We start from the raw sequence: 12251 nt of genomic DNA, 5'->3' as shown, positions 1-12251 counted from the left end.
GGGACAGTGGGGATAATGGGGGGAGAGCTGGGGACAGCAGGGACAGTGTGGGGACAATAGGGGCTTATGGGGACAGTGGGGGGACAGTGGGGACAATGGGGACAGCAGGGACAGTGTGGGGACAAGGGGGACAGCAGGGACAGTGTGGGGACAGTGGGGACAATGGGGGCTATGGGGACAATGTGGGGACAATGGGACAGTGGGGGGACAGTGGGGACAGCAGGGACAGTGTGGGGAGAGCTAGGGACAGTGTGGGGACAGGGGGGACATCGGGGGCTGTGGGGACAGTGGGGACAATGTCCCTTGAGTGACTGCTGCAGTTTACCCCTGAGTGACCCCTGCCCTGAGTGACCCCTCCCCTGTCCCCCAAGTGACCACTCCCTGAGTGACCCCTCCCCGAATGACCCTTCCTGAGTGACCCCTGCCCAAGTGGCCCCTGCCCTGAGTGTCACCTCCCCTGTCCTGAGTGACCCCTGCCCTGAGTGTCACCTCCCCTGCCCTGAGTGACCCCTGTCCTGAGTGACCCCGAGTGACCCCTGTCCCCTGAGTGACCCCTCCCCAGGTGTCCCCTCCCCAAGTGACCCCTCCCGTCCCCCAAGTGACCCTCCCCGAATGACCCTCCCCGAGTGACCCCTCCCTGAGTGACCCTCCCCGAGTGACCCCTCCAGAGTGACCCCTTCCTGAGTGACCCCCCCCGAATGACCCCTTCAGAGTGACCCCTCCAGAGTGACCCCTTCCTGAGTGACCCCGAGTGACCCCTCCAGAGTGACCCCTTCCTGAATGACCCCGAGTGACCCCTCCAGAGTGACCCCTTCCTGAATGACCCCGAGTGACCCCTCCAGAGTGACCCCTTCCTGAGTGACCCCGAGTGACCCCTCCCCGAGTGACCCCTCCAGAGTGACCCCTCCAGAGTGACCCCTCCCCGAGTGACCGCTCCCCTCCCCCGCAGGCTCCAGGCCGTCATGTGCATCATCAGCACCATCATGGAGTCGTGCCCGTCCACCTCGAGCTTCTACAGCAGCGCAGCCAAAGCTCCTCACAACGGCATGAACAACATCATCCGCCTGTTCCTCAAGAAGGGGCTGGTCAACGACCTGGCCCGAGTGCCCCACAGCCTCGACCTGTCCAGGTGCGGCCTGGGGGGGCTCTGGGGGGGGCTCTGGGGGGGGCTCTGGGGGTTTTGGGGGTTCTCAGGGGGGGTCTTTTGGGGTTCTCAGGGTGTTTTGTGGGTCCTCAGGGGTGTTTGGGAGGGTCTGGAGAAGGTTTGAGGGGTCCCTAGCGGCTTTGGGGGAGGTCCTCAGGGCGTTTCAGGGGGTCCTCAGGGGGGGTTTGGAGGTTCTGGAGAAGGTTTGAGGGGTCTTTAGGGGGGTTTGGGAGGGTCCTAAGGATGTTTCAGGGGTCCTCAGGGGAGTTTGGGAGGGTCTGGAGAAGGTTTGAGGGGTCCGCAGGGTGTTTTGGGGGTCCTCAGGGGTGTTTGGAGGGATTTTAAGTCGTTTTGGGGGGTATAAGAGGATTTGGGGGGGGGTCCTCAGGGTGTTCCAGGGGTCCTCAGGAGGGTTTGGGAGGGTCTGGAGAAGGTTTGAGGGGTCCTAAGGCTGTTTCGGGGGTTCTAAGGGGGTTTGGAGGGTCTGGAGGTTTGAGGGGTCCTTAGGGGGGTTTGGGGGGATCCTCAGGGTGTTTTGGGGGTCTCTGGGTGTTTTGGGGGGCATCCTCAGGGGGTTTCGGGGGGTCCTCAGGGACTTTGGGAGGGGTTCTCAGGGTGTTCCGGGGATCCTCAGGGGGGGTTTGGAGGGTCTGGAGAAGGTTTGAGGGGTCCTTAGGGGGGTTTGGGGGAGGTCCTCAGGGTGTTTTGGAGGTCTCTGGGTGTTCCAGGCGTCCTCAGGGGGGGTTTGGAGGGTCTGGAGAAGGTTCCAGGGGTCTTTAGGGGGGTTTGGGAAGGTCCTAAGGCTGTTTCAGGGTGTCCTCAGGGGGGTTTGGAGGGTCTGGAGAAGGTTCCAGGGGTCCTCAGGGTGTTTCGGGGGTTTGGAGGGATTTTAAGTTGTCTTGAGGGGTTTTGGGGGGGTCTTAGAGGATTTGGGGGGCATCCTCAGGGGGTTTCAGGGGGTCCTCAGGGACTTTGGGAGGGGTTCTCAGGGCATTCTGGGGGTCCTCGGGGGGGTTTGGAGGGTCTGGAGAAAGTTTGAGGGGTCCTTAGGGGGGGTTGGGGGGTCCTCAGGGTGTTTTGGGGGTCCTCAGGGGGATTTGGAGGGATTTAAAGTGTCCCTGGTTGGTTCTGGGGGTCCCTGGGTGGTTCTGGGGGTCCCTGGTTGGTTCTGGGCTGTCCCTAGTTGGTTCTGCCCGGTTTGGGTGTCCCTGGGTGGTTCTGGGGTGTCCCTGGGGGTCCCTGGGTGGTTCAGGTGTCCCTGGGGGTCCCGGGGGTCCCTGGGTGTCCCTGGGGGTCCTGGGGTGGTTCTGGTGTCCCTGGGGGTCCCTGGGTGGTTCTGGTGTCCCTGGGTATCCCTGGGTGTCCCTGGGGGTCCCTGGGTGGTTCTGGGTGTCCCTGGGTCGTTCTGGTGTCCCTGGGGGTCCCGGGGGTCCCTGGCTGTCCCTGGGGGTCCCTGGGTGGTTCTGGGGTGTCCCTGGGGGTCCCTGGGTGTCCCTGGGGATCCCTGGGTGGTTCAGGTGTCCCTGGGGGTCCCGGGGGTCCCTGGCTGTCCCTGGCTGTCCCTGGGGGTCTCTGGGTGGTTCTGGTGTCCCTGGGGGTCCCTGGGTGGTTCTGGGGGTCCCTGGCTGTCCCGGGTGTCCCTGGGGGTCCCGGGTGTCCCTGGGGGTCCCTGGGTGTCCCTGGGGGTCCCTGGGTGGTTCTGGGTGTCCCTGGCTGTCCCGGGGGTCCCCGGGGGTCCCTGCCAGCCCCGGTGCCAGCGCTGTGCCCGCAGCCCCAACATGGCCAACACGGTGAACGCGGCGCTGAAGCCGCTGGAGACGCTGTCGCGCATCGTCAACCAGCCCAGCGGCATCTTCGGCGCCAAGGGCTCCTCCAGCAAGAGCAAGGCCGAGGGCAACGGCGGCGCCCGCGAGGCGGGGGCGGCGCCCCCCGACGGAGGTAGGGACCCCCAAAATGGGGTCACACTGGGGTCACACTGGGGTCACACTGGGGTCACAGCCATGGGGTCACACTGGGGTCACAGCCATGGCAATGGGGGTGCCCGCGAGGCGGGGGCAGCGCCCCCCGACGGAGGTAGGGACCCCCAAAATGGGGTCACACTGGGGTCACACCGGGGTCACACTGGGGTCACACTGGGGTCACACTGGGGTCACACTGGGGTCACAGCCATGGGGTCACACTGGGGTCACACTGGGGTCACACTGGGGTCACAGCCATGGCAATGGGGGTGCCCGCGAGGCGGGGGCAGCGCCCCCCGACGGAGGTAGGGACCCCCAAAATGGGGTCACACCGGGGTCACACTGGGGTCACACTGGGGTCACATCAGGGTCACACTGGGGTCACACCGGGGTCACACTGGGGTCACACTGGGAGCACACTGGGGTCACACCGGGGTCACACTGGGGTCACATCAGGGTCACAGCCATGGGGTCACACTGGGGTCACAGCCATGGCAACGGCGGCGCCCGCGAGGCAGGGGCAGCACCCCCTGATGGAGGTAGGGACCCCCAAAATGGGGTCACACCGGGGTCACACCGGGGTCACACTGGGGTCACAGCCATGGGGTCATTCACACACCCATTGTCACCCCATGGCAATGGGGGCACTCGCGAGGCGGGGGCGGCGCTCCCCGACGAAGGTAGGGACCCCCAAAATGGGGTCACACCGGGGTCACACCGGGGTCACACTGGGGTCACACTGGGGTCACATCAGGGTCACATCCATGGGGTCACACTGGGGTTACACTGGGGTCACATCGGGGTCACACCCATGAGGTCACACCGGGGTCACACTGGGGTCACAGTCATGGGGTCACACTGGGGTCACATCAGGGTCACAGCCATGTGGTCACAGCCATGGGGTCACAGCCATGGGGTCACACCCACAGGGTCACACTGGGGTCACACTGGGGTCACAGACATGGGGTCACACTGGGGTCACACTGGGGTCACAGCCATGGCAACGGCGGCGCCCGCGAGGCGGGGGCGGCGCCCCCCGATGGAGGTAGGGACCCCCAAAATGGGGTCACACCCATGGGGTCACTCACACCCCCAGGGTCACACCCATGAGATCACTCACACCTCCAGGGTCACTCCACAGCCACACCCATGGGGTCACACCCATGGGTCACTCACACCTCCCGGGTCACAGCCACACCCATGGGTTCATACCCAGGGGGTCACACCCACGGGGTCACAACACCTCCAGGGTCATACCCATGGGGTCACACCCATGGGGTCACACCTGTGGGGTCAGTCACACCCATGGGGTCACAACACCTCCAGGGTCACACCCCCAGGGTCACACCCACGGGGTCACACCTGTGGGGTCAGTCACACCCATGGGGTCACACCCACAGCCACACCCATGGGTCACACCCATGGGGTCACTCACACATCCAGGGTCACACCCATGGGGTCACACCCATGGGTCACTCACACCTCCAGGGTCACAGCCACACCCATGGGGTCACAACACCTCCAGGGTCACACCCACAGCCACACCCATGAGGTCACACCCACAGGGCCACACCCACAGTGACATTCCCAGGCTCACCCCATTGTCACATCCCTGGGGTCACCCCATGGCCCCCGATGGCCACGCCCCTGACCCCCGTGACCCCCAGGTGACCCCGGTGACCCCGAGCCCCCCGAGGAGGACGCGGAGGCGGCTCAGGCCGAGGCGGCCGACGGCGACATGGACGGCGAGGCCGAGGGGGACACGGTGGTGCTGGCCGGGCAGCCCGAGGGGCTCAGCACCCAGGAGATGCAGGTGGGGACCCCTCCCCACCCCGCCCGGGACCCCCAGGGCCCCCCAGCACCCCCAAACCCCCCCCGTGCCCCCCCCCCCAGGTGGAGAATGAGCTGGAGGATCTCATTGACGAGCTGCTGGAGCGCGACGGCGCCGACGGCAACAGCACCATCATCGGTGAGTGACCAGAGTGACCAGAGTGACCACTGAGTGACACTGAGTGACCACTGAGTGACCATGAGTGACCAGAGTGACCACTGAGTGACCATGAGTGACTGAGTGACCAGAGTGACCATGAGTGACTGAGTGATCAGAGTGACCACTGAGTGACCACTGAGTGACCACTGAGTGACCACTGAGTGACCATGAGTGACCATGAGTGACCATGAGTGACCAGAGTGACACTGAGTGACACCGATTGACCACTGAGTGACCACTGAGTGACCATGAGTGATCAGAGTGACACTGAGTGACCAGAGTGACCACTGAGTGACCATGAGTGACCAGAGAGTGACCACTGAGTGACACTGAGTGACCAGTGAGTGACCAATGAGTGACCACTGAGTGACCAGTGAGTGACCAGTGAGTGACCACTGAGTGACCACTGAGTGACCAGTGAGTGACCAGTGAGTGACCACTGAGTGACCATGAGTGACCACTGAGTGACTGTGAGTGACCCTGAGTGACCATGAGTGACTGTGAGTGACAGCAGAGTGACCATGAGTGATCACTGAGTGACCATGAGTGACCCTGAGTGACACTGAATGACTGTGAGTGACAGCAGAGTGACCACTGAGTGACCATGAGTGACACTGAGTGACCACTGAGTGATAATGAATGATTGCTAAGTGACCACTGAGTGACCGCTGAGTGACTGCTGAGTGTCCGCTCAGACAGCGGAGGGACCCTCTGGCCATTGGCGTGACCCCCTGCCCCTCCTGGTGACCCCTTGACCCTCCTCGTGACCCCTGCCCATCAGGGTGACCCCTGGACATTGGGGTGACCCCTTGGACATTGGGGTGACCCCCCTGACCCTCCTGGTGACCCCCTGCCCCTCGTGGTGACCCCTGACCATTACGGTGACCCCCTGGCCATTGGGATGACCCCCTGGCCTTTGAGGTGAGCCCCTGACCATCAGAATGACCCCCTGGACTTTGGGGTGACCCCCTGGAGTTTGGGGTGACCCCCTGGCCATTGTGGTAACCCCCTGGCCCTCCTGGTGAACCCCTGGCCATTGGGGTGACCCCTTGGACTTTGGGATGACCCCCTGCCTCTCCTGGTGACCCCCTGACCATAAGGGTGACCCCCTGGACATAGGGATGACCCCCTGGCCCTCCTGGTGACCCCCTGGCCATCAGGGTGACCTTCTGGACATTGGGGTGACCCCCTGACCCTCCTGGTGACCCCCTGACCCTCCTGGTGACCCTTGCCCTTCGTGGTGACCTCCTGACCATCAGGGTGACCCCCTGACCCTCGTGTTGACCCTTGTCCCTCGTGGTGACCCCTGGCCATCATGGTGACCCCCTGACCCTCAGGATGACCCCCTGGACTTTGGGGTGACCCTCTGGCCCTCCTGGTGACCCCCTGGACTTTGGGGTGATCCCTGGCCATTGTGGTAACCCCCTGACCATCAGGGTCAGGACATTGGGATGACCCCCTGAACTTTGGGGTGACCCCCTGGACATTGGGGTGATCCTATGGCCATTGTGGTGACCCTTGCTCCTGCTGGTGACCCCCTGACCCTCCTGGTGATCCCCCTGACCATCAGAGTGACCCCCTGACCCTCCTGGTGATCCCCCTGACTATCAGGGTGACCCCCTGACCCTCAGGGTGACCCCCTGGACATTGGGGTGACCCCCTGGCCATTGGGATGACCACCTGGACTTCGGGGTGACCCTCTGGACATTCGGGTGACCCCCCTGACCCTCCTGGTGACCCTTGTCCCTCGTGGTGACTCCTGGCCATCATGGTGACCCCCTGACCCTTGTGTTGACCCCTGACCATCATGGTGACCCCCTGACTATCAGGATGACCCCCTAGACATTGGGGTGACCCCCTGGACTTTGAGGTGACTCCCTGGACTTTGGGGTGACCCCCTGGACTTTGGGGTGACTCTCTGGCCATCAGGGTGAACCCCTGGACATTGGGGTGACTCCCTGGACTTTGGGGTGACCCCTGCCCCCCCATGACCCCCCCGTGACCCCCCCTGTCCCCAGTGAGCCGCTCGGGCGAGGACGAGTCGCAGGAGGACGTGCTGATGGACGAGGCTCCGTCCAACCTCAGCCAGGCCTCCACCCTCCAGGCCAACAGAGAAGGTGGGACCCAAACCTGGGGGTTGGGGGGGTCCTGGGGGGGCTTCGGGGGTCTCACTCCCCTCTCCACAGACTCCATGAACATCCTGGACCCCGAGGATGAGGAGGAGCACACGCAGGAGGAGGACAGCAGCGGCAGCAACGAGGACGAGGACGACAGCCAGGACGAGGAGGAGGAGGAGGAGGAGGAAGATGAGGATGATCAGGTGTGGGGGGAGGGGGGGAGGGACCCCCAAAATGGGGGGGGGTCATAGTTTGAATAATGGGGTCATCTCTGGATAATGGGGTCACCTCTGGATAATGGGATTGTCTCTGTGGCTGGGACAGTTTTGGGTCTGGGGGTGCAATTTTGGGTCTGGGGGTGCAATTCTGGGACAGGAAGTGCAATTTGGGTCAAAATGCCCCCAAATTTTGGGTCAAAGTGCCCCCAAATTTTGAGTCAGGGGTTGCAATTTTGGGTCTGGGGGAGCAATTCTGGGTCAAGAGGTGCAGTTTGGGTCAAAGTGCCCCCAAATCTTGGGTCAAAGTGTCCCCAAATTTTGGGTCAAAGTGTCCCTAAGTTTTGGGTCAGGGGGAGCAATTTTGGGTCAGGGGATGCAATTTTGGGTCCAAATGCCCCCAAATTTTGGGTCAGTTGGAGCAATTTTGAACCCAAACCCCCCCCAGTTTGGGCCAAAATTCCCCAGTTTTGGATCAGGGGCTGCAATTTTAAACCCAAATCCCCCCAAATTTGGGCCCAAACCCCCCAAATTTGTGTCAAAACTCCCCAATTTTGGGTCAGGGGGAGCAATTTTAACCCCAACCTCCCCCCAAATTTGACTCAAAACTTCCCAGTTTAGACTCAGGGGGAACAACTTTGAACCCAAACCCCCAAATTTGACTCAGTTTAGACTCAGGGGCTGCAATTTTAAACCCAAATCCCCCCAAATTTGACTCAAAACTCCCCAGTTTAGACTCAGGGGCTGCAATTTTAAACCCAAATCCCCCAAATTTGACTCAAAACTCCCCAGTTTAGGATCAGGGGGAACAACTTTGAACCCAAATCCCCCAAATTTGACTCAGTTTAGGCTCAAGGGGAGCAATTTTAAACCCAAATCCCCCCCAAATTTGAGCCCAACCCCCCCAATTTTTGGCCAAAACTCCCCAATTTTGGGTCGGGGGGATCAATTTTAACCCCAAACCCCCCCAATTCTCGGTCAAAATTCTCCAGTTTAGACTCAGGGGCTGCAATTTTAAATCCAAATTCCCCCAAATTTGAGCCCAACCTCCCAGTATTTGGTCAAAATTCCCCAATTTTGGGGCTGCAACTTTGAACCCAAATTCCCCAAATTTGAATCAGTTTAGACTCAGGGAGAGCAGTTTTAAACCCAAATTCCCCAAATTTGACTCAGTTTAGACTCAGGGAGAGCAATTTTAAACCCAAATCCCCCCAAATTTGAGCCCAAACCCCCCAGTTTTTGGTCAAAATTCCCCAGTTTAGACTCAGGGGCTGCAATTTTAAACCCAAATCCCCCAAATTTGACTCAAAACTCCCCAGTTTAGACTCAGGGGGAACAACTTTGAACCCAAACCCCCAAATTTGACTCAGTTTAGACTCAGGGGCTGCAATTTTAAACCCAAATCCCCCCAAATTTGAGCCCAACCCCCCCAATTTTTGGCCAAAACTCCCCAATTTTGGGTCGGGGGGATCAATTTTAACCCCAAACCCCCCCAATTCTCGGTCAAAATTCTCCAGTTTAGACTCAGGGGCTGCAATTTTAAACCCAAATTCCCCCAAATTTGAGCCCAACCTCCCAGTATTTGGTCAAAATTCCCCAATTTTGGGGCTGCAACTTTGAACCCAAATTCCCCAAATTTGAATCAGTTTAGACTCAAGGGGAGCAATTTTAAACCCAAATCCCCCCAAATTTGAGCCCAAACCCCCCAGTTTTTGGTCAAAATTCCCCAGTTTAGACTCAGGGGGAGCAATTTTGAACCCAAATCCCCCAAATTTGACTCAAAACTCCCCAGTTTAGACTCAGGGGGAACAACTTTGAACCCAAACCCCCAAATTTGACTCAGTTTAGACTCAGGGAGAGCAATTTTAAACCCAAATCCCCCCAAATTTGACTCAGTTTAGACTCAGGGGCTGCAATTTTAAACCCAAATCCCCCAAATTTGACTCAAAACTCCCCAGTTTAGGATCAGGGGGAACAACTTTGAACCCAAATCCCCCAAATTTGACTCAGTTTAGGCTCAAGGGCTGCAATTTTAAACCCAAATCCCCCAAATTTGACTCAGTTTAGACTCAGGGAGAGCAATTTTAAACCCAAATCCCCCCAAATTTGAGCCCAAACCCCCCAAATTTGAGCCCAAACCCCCCAGTTTTTGGCCAAAACTCCCCAATTTTGGGTCAGGGGGATCAACTTTAACCCCAAATCCCCCCAATTCTGGGATGGCTGAGCCGGGGGGTCCCTGCAGGATGACGAGGAGGGCGAGGAGGGTGAGGAGGAGGAGGATGAGGACGATGGATCCGAGATGGAGCTGGACGAGGATTATCCCGACATGAACTCGTCGCCCCTCGTGCGCTTCGAGCGCTTCGACCGCGACGACGACCTGATCATCGAGTTTGACAACATGTTCTCCAGCCCCAGTACGGACTGGGGGCACTGGGGGGGACGTGGGAGGGGCTGGGGGGGACTGGGAGTGTAATGGGAGGGACTGGGATGGAGGAAAGGGGGACTGGGAGAGAGTGGGAGGGGAGTGGGAGGGACTGGGAGGGGAGTGGATTATACTGGGAGAGAGTGGGAGGGGACTGGGAGGGGACTGGGAGAGAGTGGGAGGGATGGGGGGGAGTGGGAGGGGACTGGGGGGGAGGGAAAGGGGACTGGGAGGGACTGGGAGTGTAATGGGAGGGGACTGGGGGGGACTGTGGGGGAGGAAAAGGGGACTGGGAGTGTAATGAGAGGGACTGGGATGGAGGAAAGGGGGACTGGGAGAGAGTGGGAGGGATGGGGGGGAGGGAAAGGGGACTGGGAGTGTAATGGGAGGGGACTGGGGGGACTGGGAGTGTAATGGGAGGGACTGGGAGGGGACTGGGAGAGAGTGGGAGGGGACTGGGGGGAGTGGGAGGGGACAGGATTATACTGGGAGGGGACTGGGAGGGAGGAAAAGAGTTATTTCCCCCCATTCCCCAATCCCTCCCCATATTTTTTCAGTCTATTACCCCCCAATCCCTCCCTGTGTTTTTTTGGGCTATTTCCCCCTTTAACCCAAATCCCTCCCCATCTATTTTTGGTTTATTTCCCCCCCAATCCCTCCCCATCTATTTCCAGCCTATTCCCCCTCTCTAACCCCAATCCCTCCCCATATTTTTTGGGGGATATTTCCCCCCAATCCCTCTTCATACATTTTTGGTGTATTCCCCCTCTCTAACCCCAGTCCCTCCCCATATATTTTTGGTGTATTTTCCCTCAATCCCCAATCCCTCCCCATATTTTTTGGGGGATATTTCACCCCCAGTCCTGAATCCCTCCCCATCTATTTTTTGTGTGTTTCCCCCCTCTAACCCCAATCCCTCCCCATATATTTTTGGTTTATTTCCCCCCCAGTCCCCAATCCCTCTCTCTGTTTTTTCAGACCATTTCTCCCCCCAATCCCCAATCTCTCCCTGTGTTTTTTCAGGCTATTTCCCCCCACCAATCCCCAATCCCTCCCCATCTATTTCCAGTCTATCCCCCCCTCTAACCCAAATCCCTCCCCATATATTTTTGGTATATTCCCCCCCTCTAACCCCAATCACTCCCCATATATTTTTGGGCTATTTCGCCCCCAATCCTCAATCCCTCCCCATATTTTTTTGGGGATATTTCCCCCCAATTGCTCCTCATACATTTTTGGTGTATTCCCCCTCTCTAACCCCAATCCCTCCCCATATTTTTTTGAGGATATTTCCCCCCAGTCCCTCCCCATATATTTTTGGTATATTCCCCCCCTCTAACCCCAATCACTCCCCATATATTTTTGGGCTATTTCGCCCCCAATCCCTCCCCATCTATTTCCAGCCTATTCCCCCTCTCTAACCCCAGTCCCTCCCCATATTTTTTCAGCCTGTTTTCCCCCAATCACTCCCCATATATTTTTGGTATATTCCCCCTCTCTAACCCCAATCCCTCCCCATCTATTTCCAGCCTATCCCCCCCTCTAACCCCTCTATTTTTGTCCCCCCCTGCAGCTGACATCCCCCCCTCCCCGGGGAACATCCCGGCCTCCCACCCGCTGCTGGTTCGGCACGCGGAGCACGGGGCGCTGGGGCTGGGGGCCGGCGGGGGAGGGGCCCGGCTGGCCCAGGGGCTGGGCAGGAGCCAGCGCACGCTGAGGCAGCTGACAGCCAATGCTGGCCACACCATCCACGTGCACTACCCGGGGGCCAGGCAGCCAAACCCCCCCCTCATCCTGCAACGGTGAGTGAGAGACCTGGGAACCCCAAAACCCACCCTGGGAACCCCCAAACCCACCCTGAGACAGCCCAAACCCACCCTGAGACAGCCCAGACCCACCCTGGGGTCATCCAAACCCACCCTGAGACAGCCCAGACCCACCCTGAGACAGCCCAAACACACCCTGGGGTCATCCAAACTCACACCATCCACGTGCACTACCCGGGGGCCAGGCAGCCAAACCCCCCCCTCATCCTGCAACGGTGAGTGAGAGACCTGGGAACAGCACTGAGCCCCCAAAACCCACCCTGAGACACCCCAAACACACCCTGGGGTCATCCAAACCCACCCTGAGACAGCCCAGACCCACCCTGAGACAGCCCAGACCCACCCTGAGACACCCCAAACCCACCCTGAGACAGCCCAGACCCACCCTGAGACAGCCCAGACCCACCCTGAGACAGCCCAAACACACCCTGAGACAGCCCAAACACACCCTGAGACAGCCCAAACACACCCTGAGACACCCCAAACACACCCTGAGACACCCCAAACTCACACCATCCACGTGCACTACCCGGGGGCCAGGCAGCCAAACCCCCTATCCGCAACGGTGAGTGAGAGACC

General features: G+C 59.6%; 1 protein-coding gene across 1 annotated transcript in view; it reads left to right on the top strand.

Moving 5' to 3' along the window:
* The window catches only part of HUWE1 (HECT, UBA and WWE domain containing E3 ubiquitin protein ligase 1), a 32327-nt gene extending 20673 nt beyond the window's left edge, over positions 1 to 11654 (top strand). The window contains exons 15-22 of the mRNA XM_079333318.1: positions 950 to 1129; positions 2916 to 3082; positions 4770 to 4915; positions 4996 to 5071; positions 7111 to 7209; positions 7279 to 7412; positions 9667 to 9838; positions 11420 to 11654. Coding sequence (XP_079189444.1) covers positions 950 to 1129; positions 2916 to 3082; positions 4770 to 4915; positions 4996 to 5071; positions 7111 to 7209; positions 7279 to 7412; positions 9667 to 9838; positions 11420 to 11652 — 1207 coding nt within the window. The 3' untranslated portion in view covers positions 11653 to 11654. The remainder of the gene's footprint in view (positions 1 to 949; positions 1130 to 2915; positions 3083 to 4769; positions 4916 to 4995; positions 5072 to 7110; positions 7210 to 7278; positions 7413 to 9666; positions 9839 to 11419) is intronic.
* Positions 11655 to 12251: the final 597 nt, after the last annotated feature.

The sequence above is a fragment of the Erithacus rubecula genome (genome assembly GCF_903797595.1).
Source record: "Erithacus rubecula genome assembly, contig: scaffold_957_arrow_ctg1, whole genome shotgun sequence".
In the NCBI taxonomy this organism is placed as follows: Eukaryota; Metazoa; Chordata; class Aves; order Passeriformes; family Muscicapidae; genus Erithacus; species Erithacus rubecula.
The sequence above is the reverse complement of the archived record's forward strand: the minus strand, read 5'-3'. Positions and strand labels throughout refer to the sequence as shown.